General features: G+C 32.3%; 2 protein-coding genes across 4 annotated transcripts; both read right to left on the bottom strand.

Moving 5' to 3' along the window:
• Positions 1 to 1,540: 1,540 nt before the first annotated feature.
• LOC18050376 (autophagy-related protein 8C) lies at positions 1,541 to 3,409 on the bottom strand. Its single transcript, XM_006447507.2, has 6 exons — positions 3,252 to 3,409; positions 3,074 to 3,120; positions 2,457 to 2,512; positions 2,319 to 2,371; positions 1,954 to 2,072; positions 1,541 to 1,830 (listed from the first exon to the last, which is right to left on the bottom strand). The coding sequence occupies exons 2-6, from the start codon at positions 3,108 to 3,110 to the stop codon at positions 1,736 to 1,738; spliced, it is 360 nt and encodes a 119-aa protein (XP_006447570.1). The 5' UTR covers positions 3,111 to 3,120; positions 3,252 to 3,409; the 3' UTR covers positions 1,541 to 1,735.
• Positions 3,410 to 17,539: 14,130 nt separating this feature from the next.
• On the bottom strand, positions 17,540 to 21,945 carry LOC18050375 (probable beta-1,3-galactosyltransferase 2). 3 transcript variants are annotated; one of them, XM_006447505.2, is made up of 11 exons: positions 21,356 to 21,945; positions 20,476 to 20,572; positions 20,307 to 20,380; positions 19,989 to 20,200; positions 19,786 to 19,849; positions 19,510 to 19,582; positions 19,245 to 19,365; positions 18,901 to 18,988; positions 18,685 to 18,810; positions 18,482 to 18,591; positions 17,540 to 18,013 (listed from the first exon to the last, which is right to left on the bottom strand). In XM_006447505.2, the coding sequence occupies exons 1-11, from the start codon at positions 21,463 to 21,465 to the stop codon at positions 17,865 to 17,867; spliced, it is 1,224 nt and encodes a 407-aa protein (XP_006447568.1). In that variant the 5' UTR covers positions 21,466 to 21,945; the 3' UTR covers positions 17,540 to 17,864. The 3 variants fall into 3 exon arrangements, with proteins under 3 accessions (XP_006447568.1, XP_024047310.1, XP_024047311.1); XM_024191542.1 differs by having other exon boundaries at positions 20,307 to 20,374; XM_024191543.1 differs by having other exon boundaries at positions 20,307 to 20,371.
• Between the last annotated feature and the right edge of the window lie 4,920 nt (positions 21,946 to 26,865).

The following is a 26,865-nucleotide window of genomic DNA, read 5'->3' as shown; positions in this document are numbered from 1 at the left end:
TAGCTTTACAATATCGAAAGTGTGAGCCAATTACATTCTCTGAAAAATGGCAAAATAACGGAAATTTTGCACGTTATCTTATGCAAAATAGAAGCATAATGTACGTGATACAGCTAGGAAGTCAGCAAAAGCCAGCAAGTCCATTAACTTACATTTACCTAATTTACTTGCTTACTCATCTTTCACCCATCCTCAAAATCCTCTCATCACATGTATTAATTACTACCACTTCTGCCCAATTCTTGCCCATTTCCTCACTAAGAAAACTCGTCTCTGAGCCCTCATCATTTCACCAGTGATCACTCTTCACAAGGTAATTATATCATCCTCTAAAAGTCTTTCTGGTTGTGCCTACTCTAGCTTCTAATAACAATTCACAGAACTTTTATCTAATTTTTTTCTGCAATCTTCCTTTCCATTGATCCATTTCCATTCTTTTTTTGTCTTGTTACTATTGCGGTTCGTTGTTTTTGATCTTCTATTTTATTGAGTTTGATCCATGCTGTTCTCAATATGTGATGAATATGTGAAGCTAGAAAGTGGGACAAAGAGGATTAGTGTCCGACTGGTTAAAATTATTAGTTTCATAAGACATAATATTGTAAATTTTAGTTATTTTCTGTCTGCTGCAAGAAACCATTGGACTTTGGACTGCTGAAATAAATAAGCTGTTTTGGTTCCATTTACTTCACACAGGCTGCATACGTAGAATCTGTTAGGATTGTTTTTATTAGCATGGCTTACTGATGTATCTACAAATGCTGGATTGACATTCAAGAAACTATGGGAAGTAAAGCACCAAGCTGGGCTGATCAGTGGGGCACAGGTGGCTTCGGTGTTGATGAGGAAGATGATAAACTCGTGACCAAAAATGCGAGCAGCAGTGGGGGCAACAAAATTACAGAGGTAAAGGCAGCAGCTTCAGCCGGATTCGACAAGGCTAAATCAGCTGCTGCAGTTGGTGCCCAAAAAGTTAAGGCTGGAACTTCGGCGGGGATCAAATGGGTCAAAAAACAGTACCAGAAGAAGGGATCTTCTTAAAAGATTGAATTCTGCTTCCTGTGAGATTGTATTTCGAACTATCAATTCAATGATGGATCCGTTGGCTTGAATTTTATGGAGATATCCAACCAACTTCAGTATATTCATATATTCACAGACAAGTTGAAATATGTCATTAACTAATTATACTATGATGGCATTTCACTTTTATGAGTTACTATTTGACAGAATATTATACCGCATAATCTGAAACCATCTACCAGTGTTCGTGCCAATTCTGCACTGCATATTAATTCAAACACAAAATTCTGCACTGCATATTATTTCTCATGATTATAGCAAAAAATTGGCATCACAAACACAGTACATAGACATCAGTGAAAAGTGCAAAAAATCTTAACAAGCATCAAAGCAAACTAATATAACCCTTCTAATGCAATCCCATTCAATCCCATTCATCTATTGCAGCATACACCAACTCATCCAAATCAATGACAAACAGCAATCAAATTGACATCTTGTAGAGCCTAACCAAATCTTTCATGCAAATGCATAGAGAAAACTATTGAATTTTATGTAAATAGTTGCTGATCCCAACTTTTAGGTTGTTACATATAATACCATTAACTAAAAGAAATTCCAAACTAATGGAACATAGAACTATTTACAACTTAACCCCTTCTTCACCTAACTTCTTGAAGCATTATTCACATAATAGTAGCTTGATCACACTTCAGAAGATCCCAAATGTATTCTCCCCACTGTAGGTCATGTAAAGGAAGCCATCTTCATCCCTGTTTTCCTCATATATGGCAGACATCATTGCCGCTGCAACAAGGAAAATAATAATAATAATAATAATAACCATATAACATAATGGACACCACACAGAGTCAGGACAAAAACCATAAGTCTGGTTTTCACACTCAAATAATATGACTTCTATCTCACCAGTGGGTGGCAGAATGTTTTTCACAAAAATGAAAATAGCCTTCTCAGGACTGAGCTTGATCCTCTTTCGCACCACATACACAAACTGGCCAACAGTCAGATCAGCAGGAACCAGATATCTACATCATCCAAAAATGCAGATTTAGTTTCAAACCATTCCGAAAATAATAATAATGCATAAAATTGGCACCCAGAATACCAAAACACTCTGAACTTCACTAATCAAGCAAGTGGAGACAAAGATCAACAGAGAAAACCTCAGAAACCAATTAACCGACGATAAAACAACCAGAGAAGTTCTAGTCAAATGCATATAGTATAAACAAAAATCCTAATCACCCGACAAATAATAGACGATATCTTACTTCTTCTTGTCAATTTCAGGTACATCACTTTTTTCGGCCCTCTCCACAATCACCTACACCATAACCAATCATATTATAAACTCAATGGGAAAAGGAAAACACACATGCACATACACACACTGTGTTGGACATTCATACTGGGATTCTGTCTGGATACTTGTCTCTGATGCGAGCAGCTTCAGCCTGCCTCCTCTCTGGCATATAGAACATTACAAAATTTAACTTACACAACCTAATAGTAATAATTCTTCAGTTTTTAAGTATAAGAATTTTCATTGAAACTGTCAATTAGCTCTCGCAGTTTCCACAACATTCACACACAAACTGCCTTATGCACCAAAAGATTCAAAACTCTTTGTTTAACAACTAAAAACTGAAAACATTATTAATAAAAAAAAAAAGGTCTTGTGAGTTTAAACCAATTTTATTAATGAGTCAAATTAGGTACAGTTAAGTCATCCTACTCATTCTAATGAGAGCCAGAATTCGCATCAATTGAAGTTATTTTGTGCCGCCAGCCCAGAATTACAATTCCAACAATATCCCAGGAACAATAACGCGAGACTAGCAAAACTACTACATAAATTCAGCCTTTTAAATAATTTAATCATAATATTTAGGGTTAGGGTTCCAAATAATCAAAACCTATTCCTCCTAAGACACACCCAAAAAGCAAAAGAAAAACATTTTTTAAAAAACAAAAGAAAAATATTTTTTACAATACCCGTAGACAATAATATAGAAGAATCACTAACCGAGGGGGTGTTCTAGCTTAAAAGAATTTTTCGCCATGAGCGTGCTTCTGAAAAAAAGAAATAAATAAATAAATAAACAAAAAATAAAATTTTAAAATATAAAATAAGGCTTGATATCGGTAGATTCAACATTTCAATTTGGAAGAGAAATAAAAAAAGGAAAAGAATTATTGCGTACTCCGTTTCAGAGAGAAATGTAGCTGAGATCGCAAAATTGATAAGCAACAAAAGCAGGCAAGGTCGAACTGGAGTCCAAGCTAAGAAATCCCTAAACTTAGCTAATACAGTACTTCTAAGTTATAACACGGGGAAAAGTCCACCCAGCCAAGGCAATCATCCTTTAGGCGTAAAACGACAGCTATCCGATCTCGTTTATTTAATATTTCAAAATCTTGGATTAAATATTTTTATCTTATATTCGGCTACTTGTTTGGATTGGGTTAGGGAGAACTAAATTTAAATTTAAATTTTAAATTATGAGATTAATAATCCTAATTCATAAGTGGGTTTAAATGGGATTAAAATAAGAGAAAAAAATTATTTATATTTCTTTCATAAATAATATATTTTTTATTTGTAACCTAAAATTTAATTACTTAATTAATTATTTTATTCATAATTTACTTGAATTTGTTTTTTATTTTGTTTTTGTAGTCTAATTAAATTGGTACTTTTACTCCAATAAAATTAACTATTTAATAATTTATTACAATAATTGATTGTATTAAATTTAATAATCACCAATGTAATATTACAAATAATCATGAAAATTAATAATACAAGTAAATAATTGATTTTATGTATACATTATTTGCTAACTTTTTGATAAAATAAAGGACTCGCCTATGTTGCCACAGTTGCAACATATCACGCTTTTTTGTCTGCATTTATTACTATCGTTGGATGAAACCCAATTGCATCTAACGGCTGAGGTGGACACTTTGTACTTAAAGCAGCTGGTTGCCTCAAGTTAAAAAACTGTAGCAGACACAAACTATTGAAACATGGTGTTTTTGGGTGTGTTTTGAGTGGCCATATCGAAATCTTATCCACACTGAAAAATTGTAATAGTTTTTTCCACACACAAAATTTCGATAATCCAATGGTTTCCTAGTTGAAGCGTGGTCGTCTCAGGCGGAAGTATATCTGATTTCGACATCAGATAAATTGAAGGAGAAAATAGTTATTACTAAACCACCATTCAACTGTTAATTCACCGCTAGGATGATGACTTTTAACTTCTGAATCTTGAACTGATTATCAAAAGGATTTTTGTCCTCCGCAATTATCTGGCGAGTCAATTTGGTTCTTTCCTTTACTTTCTTTCTGAACAGTCTCCATATTGGTTTGGTCAATTCTGAGAGAATCGAACTCCATTATAACCCGATAGGTGGTATAGTAATAAGACGCGTGCAATTTCTAGAGAGATCAACAAAGATTCTAACCTGCTTCAGGTTTTCAAGGTTGAGTTTACAGGCGTCACCGCCACCGCTCAGTCATCAGCGGCTTCCTTTCTAATTTAGTCCACCCGTTGATTCAAAGAATCTGATTTCAACGCCAATACGGATCTCGAATAGATGCGATTCCATGCGACCTTGAATTCAAACTCTAACTGATATTTGGAGCTAACGGAACACCATGGTTTACGCAATTTTCATCGCTGAATAAAAAGAAAAAAAGGGGCTCCAACGGTTGTAAGTTGCATCTTCAAATCGCCATAAATTAATATAAGCCGTTAGATTAAACTCTGAACCATCTAATGGTTAGATTGGATAAGGACAAAAACTGTTGTACTGTACAACTGTTGCAACATTAATGAACCCTAAAATAAAATATATCTAAGATATCTGATAAAAATTAATTTTATTAATTTATATTTATTTATTATAATTATGACTACCCAATAACTAATTTACTACATATTTAATGCTCTTATTAAGTGCCTTTAAATTAATTTTAATTATTACTCTTAAATATTCATAAATATTTTTTTGTATTTAAATATGATTTAACATTGTGCAATTTAATATTGTACCAAACATAGTACAGTATATAATATAATTCAGCTCAATTTAATTTAACATAATTCAGTCCAATTTAATCTTGTGTACCAAACGTAACCTCAAAGGCTGACTAATGAGTTTGGTTAACGTTTCGAATTCAACCATCTGATAAAATAATACATGTTTTAATTAAACAAAAAAAATTATTAATTCGCCAACAAATGCTTCTAATTGTATCGTACCACAAGAATTCTAAGTTTCTAACCAGTCACAGTAATCCACGTTTACAGCCCAAATCCAGATAAGTTGTCTGTCCAATTCGGCCCATTGGGTAAAATATCGTTTTAAAGGTCCGCTGTCACTATGCACAATTGCTTCAAAATTCATCTCTTCAGCCCAATTAAATTGATTTGATCCCACATTTATGTTACAAAAATTTAAAAGTTTTAATATTTTTATTAAAATTATTTTAAAAGTTATATTTATTATAACCTATCAACTTTTATATCATAATTAAATTTTATTCTATAGCACTTATAGCTTAAAAAGTAAAGTACTTCAGTATCAAATAGGGGATTAATCTTTCTAAGTTTATGAACGTGTAAATGGAGCAATAATGATAAAAATCCTAAATAATGTGACATGTGATGTGTCAATGATGAATAGTTGATAATTTTTGAAAATTTTGAAGTGAATCAATTGTATTATTCCATCATTCAACTGATAAATGCCACATCATTTGGACTGAAATTTTAGAATAAAATTTTGAGATATATAGCACTACTCACAGCTTAAAAAAATAAATCTAGTAAAAATCAGTTTACTATGCCTTTTTAAATACTTATATGGTTAAAATTTTGAAGGAGGCTTATGAGTCTCTCTAGTGGCTAAGGCTTTATTTGATATAACTTTTCAAATAAAATTTATTTAAATAGAGTTTTTAGCATTAGAGATTTTATAAGTAGAGTTTCTATCTCAAAAATATTTTAATTATTTGGTTATCAAAGAGAACTTTTATTAAAATTTATAAAATTGCATTAATAGACAAAGTTTCTATAGTTATGTTATAGAAGAATGAAATTAGATTAATGAAATAAATAAAGAATATTTTTGAGAATTTTAACTCTTTAAAAAAGCTCTATAACCTTTACTTGCAAAAGCCTAAAATTTAAATTTTTGTAAGTAGAGGCAAAATAACTTATTTGATCCTCTTAAGTTTTGCTCAAAATATAACTAAATAATATTTAAAATTTTCAAAAGAACTTTTGAGATTAAATTAAAACTTTTGGCCATTAGATAAGTCATATCAAATATATACTAAATTTATTGGTTGGGGCTTGAAAAACTTGAAAATTATGTTCATACGAAACCAAAATATTGCAACTTTATTTTTCAAGTTTTACAAAGCAAAATTTCACCCTTAAAAAAAACCTACATCATTTTAATAATCACATTATCACAATCTATCCTTTTCATCAATTAGTGTCTAAGTTTTATTAATGGATAATGTCTCACAAATAAGAGTAAATATATTACATCTTTATCTTATAAGTGTATCAATGCAATAGAGAAACACTGAATCATTGTGCAAGTACTGTAAAATTGTAAGGACACAAACAAGGAAGGAAAACGAATGTGCTTTGAGTATGATTGTAAGGATCCAGCTATTTGATAAGTGTTTAATTTCACATTAATGTTTTTTTGCTTTGTAATTATTTAATATTTCTTGAATTTCCTGACTCTTTATCAGTCTTTTATGTTTTTGTAGGAGATTTTGAAGGAAAAAAAAAAGAAACTGAAAAGCTACAAATTGACGTGAAGAAAGAAAAAAGGTTTTGGTTTATAATTTATCAAAAAAAATTATTGTTATTGTCGTTTGTTGTTGTTGTTATTATTATTATTTTGAGAGATTATAGAGGAAGAAAGTTGTTCATTCTAAAACCCAAGATTAAAAAATAAGAAAAATGATTTTCCTATTTCCTTTGTTAAAAGTATATAATGAATTTTGCACATTTAAAAATTTTCAGAAATAATCTATATATGTACTTAATATTTTCTAAATTTAGAGAACAAAAAATAAAATTTGAAAACAATACCAAACATCACCTATAGTAATTGTAAAAGAAATTCTGGGGGAGGGAGGTGGGTGCGAATCAAACTTTAAGAATAAGATGAGGTAGCTCATTCACTATCGATATATAGAAAATGACAAATTTCATATCATTTTCTCATCCTTTTATTTTCCCATTACTTTTCTAAGACTCCAAACAAAGCTAAGCAACTAAAATAATAAAGGATTCACATTAACCCTTTTAAATTAATTTCAAACCAATTTTTTTTCTATTTATTAAAAAAATTAGTTTAATATAATATAAGACTATAAAGTATTAAAATATTTTTTAAATATTGAAATTATTTCAAAATGTATACACTGTTATGTTTATTTTAATATTATATTTTTATTTATTATAAATGATTGTAGTCAATTTTTGTAATTAATAAAACCAAAGGGTACTATAATAAAATATGAATCTTAGTGTCGCTTATTGAAAACTTAGAGATTTATATGATTATTTTCTCAAACATTAGGGTGCGAATGTCATCTCTCTCCCTCTATATATATGTGTGTGTGTGTGTTATGTATATTCTCAGCATGATTTGATACCTATATCATGATACTTATGACTCCTTTATGTGACAGCAATTTCCATCACAAATACTCTTTTGTAACTACTTTCTGGAAAAGTGGAGTCACTTACAATCTTTCAATGCAAGGACAAAATTATGTGCCATATAAACATGATCTAAAATGGTTTATTTCTTCAGTCTAGAGGTTGATGGCCACCTTGCATATAATGATAATCTCAGTAAAGAATAAGCCATTTTCGTTATCATTGTACCCAGTTGCAGGGCAAAAGTTCAATATAGGAAGGACTCAGTTGGAACAGCCCAGCAATATAAATATTAAAAAACAAATAATAAGTATAAAATTCATATTTATTAAAATATTTTAGTCTATACATTTATAATTGTCATCGAAATGTTTCTATCTATTAAAAGTGTTAAAAGGATAACCTCATTATCAACATTACAAAATATATTACTTTTTTATATATATAATTATACTATCATTCAGTCATTGATCTCTAATCTAATTATGATTTATGACATCAATTCATTCATTACGTTCAATGAAACTAATTTATTCAATTAAATTTTGAGGCATTAAATACAAAATATGTTATACAATATATAATTTATAAAAGTAAAATGTGTTTTACTTATCCAATTTATTTTATGTACCCTAAAGATTCCAATTAAAAAAAAATTAACGACAATGGAGTTGTGAGTGGCAATAATTGAGTGGAGTTGCTACAAAAGAATAAAGAGATTTTAGATTAGAAAAAAGAAAGTCTAAACCAAAAACCTGTGTCTTTAAAATTTAGCAGAGGCTTTTATGATCAATTAAGTTAATAATTAGACAAACATTAAAATTAGTTTAAAATGTTTGAAAAGCCAACCAGGAATTGAAAGGAAACTTAACAAATAGGACAAAACTACTTTGCAACCGTTGTACTTAGAGATGGCCAATGGGCCGGATGGCACGTGGCACGGTTTGAGCACGGCACGACACGACACGAGTATATTTTGGTAGGGCAAGCGACATGGCACGACACGCATGTAGGCAGGGCCGAGCTTTAAGTTTTAGGCACGCGGGCCTTAAAAGTACAGCACGATTAGAGATGGGCTAAGCACGGCAAGATAAAAAAGCCCGCAATAAGCACATTTTATTTTTTAATGAAAGTAAACTTAAAATTTTATGATTTTACAAATAACTTGAAGTTGAATTTTTTAAATTCATTTAATTCTTGGTTAAAAAATACTATAATTGATTTATATTTATAATTTATTAAATAAATAATTGATATCATTATTTTAATGAATAAAATTATACATATAATGATTTTATAAATATCTATTAATATTATTATAATCTATGATTTATGACTCTATGTAAGTCCAAGTTAACAATTAAGTTAACCCTTAAGAAAAAATTATTATTATTGTTGTTGTTGTTGTTGTTAAGTATTAAAAATTTTTTAATACTATAAGGTCACACTTAGTAATTACTATTATATTTTCTTACTATTATTAGTTTATTATTTTGAATATGGACTTGAATTTTAAATTTTTAATTCTATTAAATTTGAATAAAGGCATAGACCTAAGAAAAATATATAACCTTGAAAAAAGTACGCCAACAGCTTAGTATGTGCTCTTAAAAAAAATGTTTAGTGGTAGGGGTAGGCAAAAAAACCGTGGTCTTAAAAACACCGAACCGAACCGGCGGTTTTTTCTAATTCGGATCGATTTTTATTTTTAAAAAATTGAAATATATCATTTGTAAAAAAAATCAAAATGTCGGTTCGGTATTCGGTTCACTCAACTGAACCGAAAAACCGAATTAATTTTAGATTTTATTCAAATCGACATGTGTTAATTTTTTTTTTTATAGATCCAAATGTTGAGTTGAAAAATTCCTAAAGTTGATGTTGATATTGATGAAGATGGGCGAATGTTGTTGGCATTTGTTTGCATTTTTTATTTTTTGGGTGAACATGGGAGAATGTTGTTGGCGTTTGTTTCTAAATTTTCTTTTTATTTTGTGTTGTAAGTTGTAATTGTTGTTATTTTTATTTGTCTTTACAATATTATGATTATGTTTATGTAGATGGAGTATTAGAGTTTGGTTATGTATTTTGAAATTTTAATATTTCATATTTTGTGAGTACCTTATTAGTAATTAGTAAGATATTAGTGATAAAACGTATTTTGAATACTTTATATTTATTGTTAATATTTGTAATGAAATTAGAATGAGCTAATTGTTGAAAAAAATTATTACATTCATGAGGCCCAATGGGCTAAAATTTTAAAAATTCAAAATAGACCCAATAGGCCCAAAACCGAAAAAACCAAACCGATCCGAAAAGATCTGTTTGAGTTCGGTCCTTATTGAGTTCGGTTCTTATTCGATTCTTTTTATAAAATCGGTTCTACTTAATTTCGATCCGAACCGAACCGAATCGTACCCACCCCTACTTAGTGGGCTTTTTTTTCTTAGGCATGGCACGACCCGACCCATAGCACGGCACGTGTGCCCCCCGGGCCTAAGCAAAAAAATTTAAGCACGACATGAAACACATAGTGGGTATGGCACGGCACGAGCACGAGCACGCATGCGCCTTGCTTTGGTGCTGGCCCGGCCCATTAACTGTCTCTAGTTGTACCAAACACTCAATTTTGGTATTTTCTTTAGCAGTCCCTATTTTTTTTGTAAATAATAAAAACTATAAGTTTTAAAAATTTTATACAATAAACCCCAATTAAAAGTTGGAGACCTTCTTAAGGTTAATGCATTAAGCTTAAGGTTTAGGTTTGAAATTGATACAATTTTGTGGTGGTGTTGTTGTTTTCTATTCATAAAGTAATGCAATTTCTTAAAGTACTTAATTTGAGTTGAGAAATAAAAAAAATTATTGAAAAATCAATAGAAATTTAAGGTAAAAACAAAACCCAAATTATATGTGACATGCAGTGCGACAGGTGTTTGTCACACATAAATACAATGCAAATTTATATGTAACATGCTAGGTGATTGGCACCTATCGCACATAAATTTTTCTATCTCACATAATCAAAATATATATGACAACCATGTAAAATGTGCTCGGTATTTTTTGGACGTTATAACTTAGGCTACATGAGTTTATTTGGGCCTACAATGTACCATTTTGAAGCTTGGAATGGGACAAATCAAACCCAAAACTGCTTATATTATTTTGCCTTATATATGCTCGAACCAAAATTTGCGTAAATTTATGAGTTTGCATATAAAATTGCATGTCACACATAACCACAGTATATGTGATATCCATCTTTGAAATGTATTGCGTATTGACTGTATCATATTTTGTAGTGTGTATTCATATTTATTTTATTTTTTAAATATTTTTTAAACTTAATGGATTCAATTGTGCTTCAAGTATGTGACGACAGTTGGTGAGAGATGTTGACGAATAGCCATATGGAACATGTAAATTACAAGAATAGAGCTTTTTTTTGTTTGAAAAGATTGTATGCTTGATTAGTTTCTTGCAAGAGTATATGAGGTTTTGCAGATAAATCCTAATTAATATAGTATCACAATGAAGATAACTTTGAGGTGTAGAAACATAACATATCGTACATTTCATTGCCTATAGACATATTTGATAATGAAAATGGTCAAGATTATGTTACATATGGCCTATAATGTGGTCAATTTTGGGTACATCTCTATATTTGTTATTACATCTTCTCAAGTTCTGAACTAAGATCTTGTCCTGCTTGTAGAGATTCAAACTTCTTCTAGAGCAAATATCTATATTTCTAATTTTCAAGATAGGTGTTGCCACAAATGACATTGTTTCAGCAGCATTACTCTCCACTCTGCGGCAACAATGACAGCGCTGGTGACAATGGCATAATGTTAACGGATGTTGAAGAATATGTTTTACCATCAACAATGTGGTTAGAGTAAAGTTACTCTCCATTATGCAACAATGATGATCATATTGACGACATCATCAACCCAGAAGCGTATAATATTTGTGTAGAACTGCATAATAGTCTTATTGATGATTATTTCAATAGCCCAGTTGATGATAGGACATCGATCATTCCAATATTCCTATTAATAATATAAACAAGTGACCTATTCCTCCAATGCCTTGTTCAAGTAGAAGGATAGCGGTTGATCCCCTTATAAATATTGTTCCAACTTTGTCTTCAAATTTGGTTACTCTAAACTTGATTAGAAGTTGTAATTCTAATGATATTAGTGTGTCTAAGTTGTTCGCTGAGAAGAATAAGTTAATACTAGAACTTCACAAAGTTGGTAAGGTCAACAATGATATGTTTTGAGGCTCACTGTTCTTGAAAATCAGTAAATGGCATAGTCGAACAACGAGGGATTTGAATGAGAAGAATGTTTATTAAGTAGTGAAGAGAATTGGCAATATACACCCTTATTTTAATGAGGTGTAACCTGGTGGTTTTCATCAAGTAATGACTAAATAAATCTTTCTTCAATAATCTTAATTATCATTGTATTAACTTCCTTTTGATAGATTCCATCACATTTCTAAATTTTGAAGTTTTTGTAAATGCTTGGATGCTAGAATCTTCATTGTACCTGATTCTTTCTTTGGACCAAGTGGATTAAGCTTTGCTCATGGCTTCTTAATTATTGTATCTGTGATAAAATCCAAATTTTATTCATTATTCACATTCATTAAATTTGGAATAGAAATAAACGCATATATAAATTGCTATGTTTTAGTATTATCGCATAAAAACACAATAGGTATATTGTTATGTTCTTGTGTGATAGTTGCCTTTTGCCCATGTGACTGGTGCCCATCTCACAAAAATGCACCTATCGCACCAAAACACTTGCTGTATTTTGCTATTTGAGCGACAAGCCCCTTTGTGCGACATGGTCAGCATTGCATGAACACGGATTCACAGCAAGGCACCATCAACCTACAACACCTTAATCTATCAAAAATGATATAGGACCTAATGTGCTATGTGTAATATAGAAACTTCATAGAAAAATAAAATAAATATTCACCAAATTGTAAAATTCTTAGAAACTTGACCAAACATACATACATACATACATACATATATATATATATAGAGAGAGAGAGAGAGAGAGAGAGAGAGAGAGAGAGACATTTCAACAAACATCTCATATACCATTTTTATCAAATCACAATTTCATTAAATATTTTTCAAACTTTAAAGAAAATTAATCATAATCCTTATCTATCATGAAATATACACTCAACTGTGTTCTAATAAGTTCAATCTTAAGTAAAAAAAAAAAAATTCGTTGATGTCAAAATTGTCAAGAAAAACCACCGTCAAATTGTCGGAAATGGAGCCGCGTTCTACGGGAGTTGATGTTGCTATCAAACTTCCATGAAGCTGCTATCGATTGTTGTCGAAAAAGCACTGACACCGTCGAGCGCAAGCCACTAGTTTTGGGATAGAAGAGAAGCTAAGTTTAAACAAATCCAAATGGCAAGGGTTATTTATTCCAAAAAAAAAAAAAATTAATTGGCTAAGCTAAGTTTAAATGAATCCAACTTAGGTTGGCTAATTTTGAAAATTAAAAAAACTTTTGAGTTATTTTTGTAAATAACGTGACCTCTAATTGTACCAGTCTAAAATTAGATCTATCGGTCTGGGGTTAAATCTTGATACTAATGCGACGGCATTATTGATATTGCAAATGTAGGTTCCTTGATAGTATGAGAGCTGCTACCTTACAATTAACCTAAGGTACAATCCTTTTTATTAGTTGTGAGTTTAAGTGGAACCCACAACTCAATTTATGAGGAGATATACCTTACATTAACTGTAAGGTAGAGAAATCGTGATAGTATGCTCATTTTCATCGACTTTTGATAACTACAAGTCCTTAGCGTTTATTGCCTTCTGTAAATGCAAAAGAACTACTTTCAAAGTTCAAATACAGGAAAGCATCTTCATTTATTATATGTCTTTACTACAGTTATGACAAGGAAGCAAATATGCATGTGGGTGTGTATCACTCATGGAAGAAATTCTATGTTAATTAATTTTTATGATATAAGGCGCCATTAAAATGATGGAAGCATGGAAGTAAATGTTTCTTCAATTCGCTACTCTATGAATGTATTCAGATGACAGGAGAATGTGACAGAGATTTTTTATTCACTAATTTAATTATTTCAATGCTGGTCCCGTCGCATTTTCTTTTAACATTGATATTATAATCAAACAACTATCGATATTGATAATATGATAATTATTGAAATTGTTTTAAATTATATTTATAAAATACATTTTAAATTTTTTCACTACCATTCAATTTATGTCTATTTCACTTACAGTTTATGAGAAAACGAACTCTCTTGCTTAATTATTTCTATCTCAAATCGAATTTTTGAGGGCGAGTGGCAGCCCCACTATATTAACTCTAGAAAAGAAAACTCATTTTCATCGATCTTTGCATGTCTTTTCCTTGCCCCCCCCCCCCCCCCCATCTATTTATGAGGATTATATAAATCATAATTAATTTTGCAGTACAAATTTGAAATCGCAAAGAAAAACAAAATATGTCTTGGTAGTAAAATTTAATTAGAAAAAGCAAATGGAAGGGAGAACACGTGTATAAATGGGTGCATTGATCAAAATGCCCCTATAAAGTATAAAGAGTCATTATACAGTGGGCAGTTGGATGGTTAGGAATGAAAATTGGAAAGATTTGGCGAGAGCCATTTGAGCCACCCTATCATCTGGAAAAATCAGAAAATTTTCCTTATTCAAGCTCAGGGATGGCCACTTGTCATGTAAGAGACCATGGTGAAAGTAAATGGGCACTGTTAGCATGGGCGAAAGTACCCTTATTGGTTTAACTCAGACTCCACAAGAAGAGCCTCACAAATGGTCACCTGCAAAGGGCTGTACGTATTGGACCACCGTAGTATATCCAAAGATTACTGAAAGGCCATTACCTGACGAATTGAACTAGATGCCCTCAAGGGTGCTCCACTAACTTAGATTGAGTCCAACTCATCACAACAAGTTTTCGTCACCTCTTAGCTACATTTTGAGAGCTAATTAATTTTAAGGTTTCTAAGAAATCTATGTTCTCCATTGATATTTGAATTTTTTCACCGACACCACCCCCGCCAGCAAGTTTTTAAAAGTTTTGGTTCGTCAACGGCACAAACCAAAGTCGAGCTAAAACAGTATGACATGCAGCTGAAAATTAAAAAATAGACTAAAAAAATTTCATTGTTTAGGGTTTATTAGAAACCATTACTGAAATCGCATTCTTTGTTTTCACAGTTCACAAGCACACTTCGAATTGTGTTTGTGATTATGTGTAACTCATTTATGCAAATTAATACGTACTCCATATTTATCCAAGGTACTTTTTTTCATCTCTGTTGCGTACAAGAGTGGACATGTCATGCCCGTTGTGAAACTTTTACTAATTGGTATTAGTATTGAACACAAGGTATAAGTGGAATTAAGTGGGGAAATGCTCAAAAACGAGGGGTAAAGAAGAGGCATCTGCCATCAATTTATTAGCCTTTTTTTTTTCTATTTTGGCAAATAAAAAGCAGAAAACAGTAAAAACGTTGTACAGATGCTCTCAAAATTTCTTCGTTTATCAACTTCACTATAAACCAAAATTATTCTAAGCTTTTAGTTATCTTCATGCCTACCATTATTGACAATAATGATGTATAAGCTTTCATATATATAAACAAACATTTTTCCAAACAAATATGCCCAGCATGTAGACAAATAATAACACGATAGGTATAACTAAAGATGGGCATTTAGTTGCAAAATTGAATACACCACTGAACCTACGAAGTTCCATAAGGGAAAGTAGGGCAACGAAAGAGAGAACCAAAACCAAAAGAGAAAGAAAAACAAAACATAGCAAAGCAAAGCAAAGCTGCCATTCGGCATGATACATAAATGCTGAATGAACAGAACCAACATCCCTCCCCTCAAAAATCTCTCTGATGCCTGCCCTGTCCACGGCCTACCCCCATCACTCATAAATGCAACATTAAAAGCTCCAAGATTTGTCTCCGTGAGACATTTCCCCCCATTCTTGTACCCTCATAAATTAATATTCCAACCTCTTTTCTCGTTGGGTGGTTGAAGATTTTAATGCTAGCTCCTTCTTCAATGCCACCCCGCTTATTAATTTGTTGCTTAGGTTTAGCCATCTTATTAACATTTCTGTCTGTCTCTCTCTCTCTCACCTTGTTCACCGAAAATCTCCATGCCCAGCTGCATGCTTCCATTTCTTCTTCACTTGATCCTTTGCCAGTCTCTCTCTGCTACTCAAAACATATTTATCATTGCCAGCTAGCTGTATATGACTACCAAATTCATTTACACATGCTAGCTCTTCATCTTTTCAATATTTTTATCTGTATCTTTTTTACTACGTTAAGTATAATTTTTTCTTTATTTTTTTTTGGGGGTTATTGTCGTTTTGGGTTTGTTATATCAATATGACAGGAATATGCAGGATGCTGGAATCTTGTTTCCTATCTTTTGGGGGTTAAAATGAAGATTGTGGTGACCATTTTGGAGGATGGATGGGTACAACGGGATATTGGTGCGGTTCAATAAGAAAACGGTGCTCAATACTTTTTGAGCTCCGCTTTTTGATTGAGCCGTGCCAATATCACGTGCCACTCGCTCTCTAATTGCTTTCTTTTAAGCACAGGGGAGCGCGTAATTATGTTGAGGTCAGGTAAGTAGGGGTTTAAATTAAAATTCTAGCTTATTGCTTCTATTTAAATTTTACTGTTCAATTGGCTCCATTTAGATGCATCATTGTTTTTATGTTATGACCCTTTCGAATTTGTCATGCTACATTATGGGCCCCTGCTGCCGAGTCAAAATCCTGATTCCGCCCACAGGCACAGGAACGGAGGTAATGGTAGATTTAAGTAGTTGATCTTGCATTCGATATTTGTTTTTAACTATTGTTATGAACTTGTACCCTTTTCAGTTTTTCTAATTCTTGAATTACTACTTAATTAATATGTTGCTCGATAATCATGCATTTGTGGAATTTGGCAACTCGAATCTCTGCAACTAAGTAATGAATCCTGGAATGTTGCATCTTCAGTAAGCTTTTATTTCTCTCTTTGACTCTTTCCCCAGTGCTTTGCAGTTCCCACACAATGATTTAACCCAGGGTTCAATAAATTCAAATGTAGGAAAGAAAGGCCTTCGGTTCGAAGACCTTCCAGTTCCATGCATATTAATTTCCACAGCGAAAGCCGCAATTACTTGTTTGTTTTTTCGTTCATCCGTTACTAACAGGATCACATTCAAGTCTCTTGTGATACTGTTTGAAATTTCATAAGTAGCTCTTGAGACCTTTCAGTTTCACTCTGCTGAAGCTTTAAAATGTAGATTGTTTCTTGTTGCTCTAAAGAGATGAGAATTTGACTGCCGTGGATCTGAACACTGTCGGTCTTGAATAAGAGGAAACAAATATGTTAATCGCTCGCTCAATCACTCATGTGAAGTGTCTTTTGTTCGTTGCTTTGGCTTCCGAGTAATTAACATGAGCATCAGATGTTACAACTCCTGAGGTTAATGTATTTTATTCCGGGTTATTGACAATGAAATCTCGTGGCATTTGATAAACGGATCGATACCTCAAAACCTCGTAAGAGTTTCTTTAGAACAAAGAGAACAAAAATATAAAACTTTATAAGCTTTCACATGGTTGAAGATCCTATCAAATTGGCTTTAGTTGGCAAGAGCATTTAAAACTTGCAAATACGGATGGTATCAAAAAGCTCGACAAAAAGTGTAAAAAAGCACCAAAACGATCTTGCAATTATTATCACAGCTTGATAGGCATCGAAATGTAACTTACAAATTGGCCCTCCAAGCATCAAAGAATGGGTGAGTGGTGACAACTCCCTTTCCTGGCCGCTATCGTGGTCAAACCCTTCTACTAAAATAGGACAGGACCACGTAGCAAGGTCTCTCCCTCTCTCTCATTTTCTATCTTTTGTGATATGTATATATAATTCCCTATACTCGAATAAAACCACAGAAAAAGAATTGCACACCAGCTTCTTTCACCCTATTTTGCAATCTTCCAGAGTTTGGAAGATTTTTCAACAGACTTGTTAGAATGTAGCACTCCATAAAGCATTTTCACCTTCACCGCACCGCCGATGGACCTCCTTAATCCTATCAGCAGACCTACAAATTCCGCTGCAAGTCCAATCAAATGAAGCAACACAAATGTTGCCTGCCTGAGCCTTCCACTCACAGTCTGCAATGACAAGTTCATGATACAAAATCAGGAACATTAATAGACAAAAACATATTACCATTATTTGCAGAGGGGGATAGTATCCTGTTCTCTATTTGCTTATATCTATGCAGTAAGTCATGTGGCAATTTTATTCTCATTTGTAATATTGGGTCTCATCCGGTTCCATCATGATACTGTTGATTTGATTGAGTGAATCTAATTATTTCTATGTTGAACTCTGAAACTTCCAGGTTACCTTAAAAAAATTAACAATAATCAAATTGTTAAGATGTTTAGTCAATTCATCTTAGGTAGTATATTAATTTTAAGGTGTAGAATTGATACGTTAGCTGTTTGTTGACAACTAAACTAAAATTCTCCAGTAACACAGTAATGACAAGTTAGGACCTATAAATTATAGTGATCCTGTTCAGCTCAATAAAGATTGTAATATCATCCAAATTTTCTGAAGAATCAAGACTTTACCAGGTGGAGTGCCACAGCATAGTCTTCGGTCATCAATATGCTCTACATCAAGTCCAATGAACCATGATCCCAATGAAACATCCTCATTAGCATACTTGTGTAGAACATGCCTGCGAGATTATGCACCAAATTACCATCTCACTCACAAGAAGGTAACATCAGAGGCAACCAGACCCAAAACAAAATCTTCCATCTATACTTACTGGTTTATTGATATATATGCAGCCAAATCTTTTGAAATGGCATAAAGCTGTCCAGTTGCATGACGGAAGTACCTATTTCCTGCTTCACCAAATTTCCAATACTCGGGTTCATGGTATCTCACTCCTCTGTTCCACAGAATTGGGTATTAGAAAAGTAGGAACTTTGTTGCTTTCTCAACATTCTTTAACAATCGAAGTTAAGAAACTATGACTTACTTTTGATTAAGGACAGGACCAGATTTCATGCATCCGATGTATACCCTTGGTTTTGATCGGTGTCTAACCAGAGTTTGTCCAAGTGTTGCTGCAATAATATGAAAGGGAGGAGACTTAATATATCAAAGAATTGCTAATTAGGAACAAAATTGCTTTTGCCTGGTTTTTGTGTGGGATGTATATGGGCTCTAATATAGATTTTCAACCTTGTTCCATTCATTTGTAACTCTACCACTCCACACTCCCGTCACAACCACATCCAAAAATGAAAGTGGAACGCCTTATAAAATGCTGTCGGAATACCATTTACTCAAAAGTTTACAAAAATTAGAAGATCCACTTACCTATATTTACATGGACATCATCATCGACTTTTACAAAGAAATCTGCATCCCATAAAGAAACTGCGGTAGCAAAATATATCTTCGTCTTGGCAGACAATTCCAGGTATCCTTCAACATGGTCCTGTTTGGATGATCACAACATTTACATGTCAACTTATAGCCCCATCTTCTTTGTTTTGAAAATGAATAGAACTTATTGGACTGAGCAAATGTGCAGCAAATATAGGGTAAGCAGTAATAGAAAAACATGATACACAGGAATTACCAGCCTCATGAAATCCCCATGCTTTCTGTCCTCCGCTTCAATTGCTCGGTCAAGAATACCCCCAGACGTTGCACTAGGGGGAAAAAAAATGTAAATTGTCAATACAACTGTATGCTATAGAAATTAACCTCCCTGGGTTCAGCAATAGAAGCCCCCATGGAGATGAATGATCCAGAGCAGATGCTCAGCTGGTCAAATTTGCACAAGGACATTCAAGCACAAATACGGATCAACCTATCCAATACAATCATAATTCATAATAAAAGGACTACCAACCTGTGACCAATGACAAATCGCATGATAATGCCTTTCTCTTCTTCCAATCTCTTCCTTTTTTCACCTATTTTTCCCAGAAAAATCGAACATCAGTAAACAAAACCAATTTAGCCATCAAAATCAAATGAACAAGTTAAAAATGATAACATTTAAAGAAACAGGGAATGATAACATTTAAAGAAACAGGGGAGCAATCCAAGAACCTTGTAGCATCCATGTAGCACGAACTGAATCTCTTCGTTTGCGGCTGCTAAAAGCAGTATTAATGCCTACCACCATCAGGTACCTCCTTTTACCAGATGATTCAGTCTTCTTTAAGTCCTCTGACAAAGGAGAGCCACTGAGTATAGACTCCTGTGCTGCTCTTGCAGCTGCTAGCTCCATTTCCAAATTTGAAATAGTCTTATCCAATGTCCTACATCAAACATATTATCATAAGCTTAACATTCAGGATGCTTTAGATCAAATCAAGAATTAAGCCTGAAGTAAATTGAGATATTAAATAAGGAAACAAAACTTACTGTATGGCATTATGAGTCTTAAAAACCTCCCCAAAAATATCCTTAGAGTCATGCCTTACTACTTTCTGCTGTAACTAAAGGGACCCAATCAGATTACAACATAGCCACGATTTGGTAGAGTGAAATATGATAATGAACCGATTCTCTAATGAAGGATGGAGACACTTACAAGTCTTGGATTACAACCCTCTGAAACTAGCTTTAGTTTTTCCGCTTCCATTGCAGTTGTCCGCGTGAAGCCTTTAGATTCAGGAACTGCCCACATTCTGTCACCAATTTTTTCATAATTAATAAGCCACTATATATGGTATTCCCAACGACCAAATGCAGAAACATTTACTAAGCAATTTTTTTATCAGATTGGAGTTCAACTGAACCCAATTCCACATATATATAACTGTTTCTCACAAAAATGCACTATAGCTAATATCAGTTGGTTTGTTTATTTATTTTTTTGATATAATAACGGTTGGTTTAGAAAGAACAAAAACAGTGCCCAAAAGAAACAATGAGACAGGCCACGCAACTCATTCAACTTCTTATTTCAAGCAAGAATATGAAGCCTAACAAATACAACTGTACTACAATTTGTAGGCAGTAGTTTGCACTAGAACCAGATTGTCACCAGAATCCAAATCCATATGATAATTTTTTTAGAGAAATCAAGCCAATTAGGTTTGTTTCTTCAATGAACATCAAATTCAGATCTATCTCATCTTTAAAATCAATAAGCAAAGCAATCACACAACAGGCAAGACCAAATACACTATCAAAACAGCAAATTAAAGAAACTTCACAGCTGCCCATCAAACAAAAACACTTGCACACCACAAAACCAGCTGATATATGTTCATTACTGAAACATATTGCAATCAGCTAAAATACAGATCTTAGAATACAAGTGTAAAATCACTTGGTCTTTAAAAGAATTAAGTTTGAAAAAAACATGAAAAATTGAAACCACTAAACCAAAACCATAAACAACCCAATTGATCAAATCCCACAAGCAACAACCTTTCAGAATATGAATAAAAATTTGGTAAACATACCTATTAGTGAAGAGCATGCCAGCACAGAAACATCCCAGACAAAGCAAAAAAGTCCATTTTTGTGATACAACGCTTCTTGAAGTGAGCTCTCCTTTGCTTTTCAAAGACATTAGTTTAGTTCTTCTTGACCAAAATTTCTCCTCTATTTCTTCTTATCACAAGAAACAACCCATGTACAAAAACAAACGCCAAAAGACAAACCAACGCAGAACCGGACAAATCCCAAGAGCTCACAAAACTCAACAGAAAAATCAGAATCTAAAACTGCGTTAAGTCAAGTCAAGTCAAGTGTAGTACACTACAAGATACAAAATTTACGGCAGAGAAATGGAAGTACAGGTAACAGAAATTGAAACAGGGTAGAGGGATGATTGATATTGCAAATCTTCTGTGTTTCTTGTTTGTTCTTTTCTTTCTTTTCAGCTTTGCTTTTGTTCTTTAGTTTTTTGTTCTTGGCTTTCTAACAAGAGAGAGAGAGAGAGAAAGAATCAGAACAGAGTTGTGTGTGTGAAGCTCAAAAAGGCTTTCTACAACTTTGCAGGCACGGGACGTTGAACTGAACAGCAAGCGAGAAGACCCACTAACCGCTTCGTTTTCTAATACCATTTTACCAAACGGTCACCATCAAACCTTCCTTGTTTATTAATTAATTTTTTGCCTCAGTGCAAGTCAGTCCCATGCAGTGACATTAATGCCCTTACCCCGCTATTATTTCATAATATATATATATATATTTCATTTATTATACGGTGGATCGGTGATACTATTTTTTTTTTCTTTTAAATATACATGACAATCTAAGATCTACTAGAAATCTACTAGAATTCTAGAGACATTCATTTTGTAAGACAACTCGGGACTTTTTTGTCATATCATTGGCTCGGAAATTTTTCCTATTAACACATATTCAGAATCAGAAAGGTATTTTACGTTTATTCAAAGTGAATGAGCTCATATATGGGCTTGAGTACCATTGAGCTACAATTTCAATAACAAATGGGCAAACTATTTGGTTTAATTAATACCCACAAATTTATAATACAAAATCTTACTTAATACTTGTAAAGTTATAATCATTATCTCATTAATAAAGTTGAAAGTTTGAGTCTGTTGTGCAATGAAGCTAGCGGGTTCAAGCGTGCTTGTTTGTTATATGGTATTTTTTTTCCCTCTTTGAAGGAAAAAAAAAAAAAAACTTGTTATAGTTAGATGATATATTATTGTCTTTTGAAAAAGAAAAAAATTATCAGATTTGTATTCATTTTAAAAGCCTCTAGTAGTGTGATGGCTTTTTCCACGCTTTGCATTCAATGTGTTTGGATTTAAGTAGGACAGTTTAATTGACATTGACCCTAAAATACTATAATGCCTTATTTTGTCATATATTGGCCTCCACAATTGATCTATGCAAAATTAGCGGTGAATGCAAGGCCATATTTTTGCCCATAAATATAAAATGAGAATTAAATGAGTTGTGGTCCTTCAAGGCAGATGATCACATGACTCAAAATTATGACTTTCACATAACTCAATATGAATACTTTCTACTGAACCATCTTCATCTTTCGCAATTAAAACGGTGAAGGTATAGTTATGTTAATTCATTTAGAAAATAATAGTTCAATGTCTCCCATTCTTGTTGATGTATATATTAGCAAATTGGTCGAGCATTTATGTTTTGCAAGCATACAGTTGATTCTCATTAATTTATCACCATACTGGGTCAATTCCATTTCATGCAGGGCGTCTTTCTTTTGTTTAGTTCACATTTGGTGAGGGAAAATAATTTGTATTTTAATGTCTCAAAACCTTATTACATACATATGATAGTTTCATGGATTAATAATGCATGGCATTAGCATAGCAAATAATAAATTATTTGCAGAGAAATAGAAACATGTAGAATAGTAGAAGACAATGCTAGCCCCTTTAGCTTCGAATGTATTAATATTTGACCGTTTAATCTTAAGTGCAAGTTTTCTTTATTAAAATTTAAGAAAGTCTACTTCACTTATTTAATCAACATTTACATGCATGCATTTGCCAAATGCCAATCTATATCTATCTATATATCTATATATCTATATATATCTATATCTATATATCTATATATATCTATATCTATATATATATATAAAGTTGGGACTTGAGGAGGTGATGTGGCATCACCATTTCTCATCTTTGTATATTCTCTATTATCTAATAAATAGAGAAATTTTCTTTTAGATTTGGCTTTTCATCTTCTCATAATTAATTTGATTGTTATTACACAATAACAATTATGTAAAGATTTTAATGAGGCATATTCTTTGTAATGAACATCCAAGGGAGAGTGTTATGAATTTATTAAAATAAATATAGATGTTCATAATATATATCTCTTAGTCTCCCCACTATCTTTCATTAGCAACATTTAGCTTCTATATAACTCCCACTATCTCATAAGGAATTATGATTCATAATTTTTCATTAATTTCATGGAGTGATTATGTAACTATAAAAGGAGAGCTCATCTTTTTGTTTAGTACACACACAATTAGAATGAATAAAATCACTTTATAATATATTCTCTCATTTTATTCTTTATTTTGCGCTGCTTCTTTATTTGTATTGCCGGCTAATAGTTTTTTTTGTTTTTTATAAGGCTACCTCATCTTAAAAACAAATCAATTCATATTTTTTATCAGTTTCATCAAGTGTAAAGTAAAAAAAAAGAATAATACTAAATTATTTTTTTAAAGCCGCGTGAAACGCGGTTCTATTTTCTAATATATATATAAAGTTGGGATTTGAGGAGTTGATGTGCCATCACCATTTCTCATATTTGTATATTCTCTATTATCTAATAAATAAAGAAATTTTCTTTTAGATTTGGCTTTTCATCTTCTCATAATTAATTTGATTATTATTACACAATAACAATTATGTAAAGATTTTAATGAAGCATATTCTTTGTAATGAAATAAATGTAGATGTTCATAACATATATCTCTTAGTCTCCCCACTATCTCCCATTAGCAACATTTGCCTTCCCTATAACTCCCACTATCTCACAAGGAATTATGATCTATAATTTTTCATTAATTTCATGGAGTGATTATGTATTTATAAAAGGAGAGCTCATCTTTTTGTTTTGTACACACACAATTGGAATGAATAAAATCACTTTATAATATATTCTTTCATTTTATTATTTATCTTGCGTTGCTTCTTTATTTGTATTGCTGACTAATAGCTTTTTTATTTTCTATAAGGCTGCTTCATCTTAAAAAAAATCAATTCATATTTTTTATCAGTTTTATCAAGTGTAAAATAAAAAAAAATGATAATACTAAATTTTATTTTCAAAGCTGCGTGAAGCACGGTTCTATTTTTTAGTTATATTATACAATATAAGCCAAAGCAAGAAGTTGGGCTGGAAATGATTCCAAATGATAATGTGTGTACACGTGATCAGATCTAGTAACTTGGTACGTGGCAGGAAGTAACTGGATAGTTGTGCTTACTGTGTCCAATCACGTTACATGTAACATGCTAAATTTTATCTCACGTGGAAGCATGCAAATGTCTGCATGGGATAGGACCCATTTCACAGGCAAACCTGACACGTGCCATGATGTGATTCATAAGCACCAAATTTGATGTTACTTCAGGCAGTAAAAAGGGCACCTCTCCTGGGCCAGCCGGCCTGGTGCCCTAAAAAAATAAGGGACGCGCCCTTTTGTTTTCCAGAGGGCATTTTTTAGTCCTCGTGGGGTTTAATTTTTAAATCTTGTTTCTTTTCTTGGGATAATATATATAATTATATACTTCTTTTATTTTATTGTGGGATATAAATTCTTGGAAGCATGCATCTTGGATTCACCTCCAAAATAAATGGAAGATCGTATTGGAAGCCATGGTATGTTGGTATTGGTCGGTGTGGACTGAGTTTTAAGTGCATCTTGGCAAATGAAATTTCATTAATATAAGATTGAGATAAGATTTAATTCATTTTAAATTGTTAAATTAAAATTTGGTTTGGATTTCGAAATATACTCCTTTTGTTAATACGATGTTTTGTGGGAGTTAGATGTCCAGCATGTTAGTTAATAATAATCAAAGCTTTAATCTAAAGGGCTTGTTGTCTTTTTGTGGTCATATAATTTTGTATTGGGGAGAAAAAATCATGAGAACATGTGATTTGATCTCAAATGAAATAATTAGCCAAAAAATTTTCATTAATGTGTAAGGAGAAACTTATATCTCGCATTTTATCTCGTACCTTTGAGGTTTGGTTAAAAAAATAGTAATTCAAAAATATATTTGATAAATAATCTTTGAGTTTTATGCAATACACACACATATACAAATTTAGTAATGCAAATTTAAATTGAAAATTGATACAGCAAATGGTATCATGAATGTCATTTCGCATATAAGATAAAATTGATATAGCAAATTTATCTTGTAACTTTAATATTATTTATTTTAATTTTGTAAGATAAGTGAGTTGAAGATTGACGAACAGTTGATATTGATAACTTGCTTGGCAAAAATATACTTTTTATTTTTTAATATCATATTAAATTAGAAATGTAATAAGATTTATCTTAATTTAGTCCTGCACACAATAAATTAGTCAAGTTTAATTAGCCAAAATTAATGAAAATATAAAATCGAGAAAATCCATTTAACAGAAAGATGCTTCTTTTTAATATTACGTTAATCAGTCTATTAATGTCGCAATTAAAAATATATTAGGGCCAAATTTTGATCAACACAATGGCAAAATTTTTCAACCTTCTTCTTCTTCTTCTTCTTTTTGAGAAAAATTAGTCTACTTTGGTGGGTATAAAATTGTTGACAAGCTGAAATATATCGGTTAAGTTTAGTCAAGCTGGATAAGAGAGCCGATAGCCACCCAATCGTTTGTTCTCAGGAAAAATATTAAAATATAAAATTATTTTATGTGCATACATTGACTTTGTAGTAATCTGGATGATCAATTTGGTACACATACACAAACGTCAGCTATTCTCGAAGAAAAATCAGCCTGAATATCCAAACACGTTTCATTTGGTTACCATTTGGTGGGCCAAAAGAAAATGTATTTACTTAATGTTACTATCTGGTGGGCCAAATGATAATAATACACTTACTTTAATGTTTTGCATGTTACGTGTTTGAGAAATTGCCTAAATGATATTACGTGTCCCATGGTGCTACAAAGACGAGGCTAATCAATTATCAACTTTAGTTATCTTCTAGTTTCGCCACAAAGGAAACAATGAACAATCGTAGAATGGAATCTTCTTGCTATTTGAGGCAGTTAATTGGGATCAAGTCATGCCATTTAGTTGGGGGGGGGGGGGGGGGGGATTTTTCGGAAAAAAAAAAAAAATTAAAAAAAAAAGAAATTTCCCAAAAGGGAAAAACGGGATTTTTGGGTTTTTGCCTCCCTTAAAACCCAAGGGGCCTTTTTTTTGTCTTCAAAAAAAGTCCCCCGGTGCGTTTAACGCCCCCTCTTT

This window comes from Citrus clementina, unplaced genomic scaffold (assembly GCF_000493195.1).
Source record: "Citrus clementina cultivar Clemenules unplaced genomic scaffold, Citrus_clementina_v1.0 scaffold_2, whole genome shotgun sequence".
Classification (NCBI taxonomy): domain Eukaryota; kingdom Viridiplantae; phylum Streptophyta; class Magnoliopsida; order Sapindales; family Rutaceae; genus Citrus; species Citrus x clementina.
This window is presented reverse-complemented; position numbering and strand designations above follow the sequence as displayed.

Excerpts from the sequence above, each read along its gene's own strand:
- LOC18050375 (XM_006447505.2), bottom strand. The coding sequence starts at position 21,465 with ATGTCTTTGAAAAGCAAAGGAGAGCTCACTTCAAGAAGCGTTGTATCA. Across the intron at positions 19,850-19,988 it reads TGCTACATGGATGCTACAAG|GTGAAAAAAGGAAGAGATTG; the intron begins GTTCTTGGATTG and ends TGGGAAAAATAG. Across the intron at positions 18,592-18,684 it reads GCATATATATCAATAAACCA|GCATGTTCTACACAAGTATG; the intron begins GTAAGTATAGAT and ends ATAATCTCGCAG.
- LOC18050376 (XM_006447507.2), bottom strand. The coding sequence starts at position 3,110 with ATGGCGAAAAATTCTTTTAAGCTAGAACACCCCCTCG. Across the intron at positions 2,073-2,318 it reads CCTGAAATTGACAAGAAGAA|ATATCTGGTTCCTGCTGATC; the intron begins GTAAGATATCGT and ends TGGATGATGTAG. Across the intron at positions 1,831-1,953 it reads AAACATTCTGCCACCCACTG|CGGCAATGATGTCTGCCATA; the intron begins GTGAGATAGAAG and ends TCCTTGTTGCAG.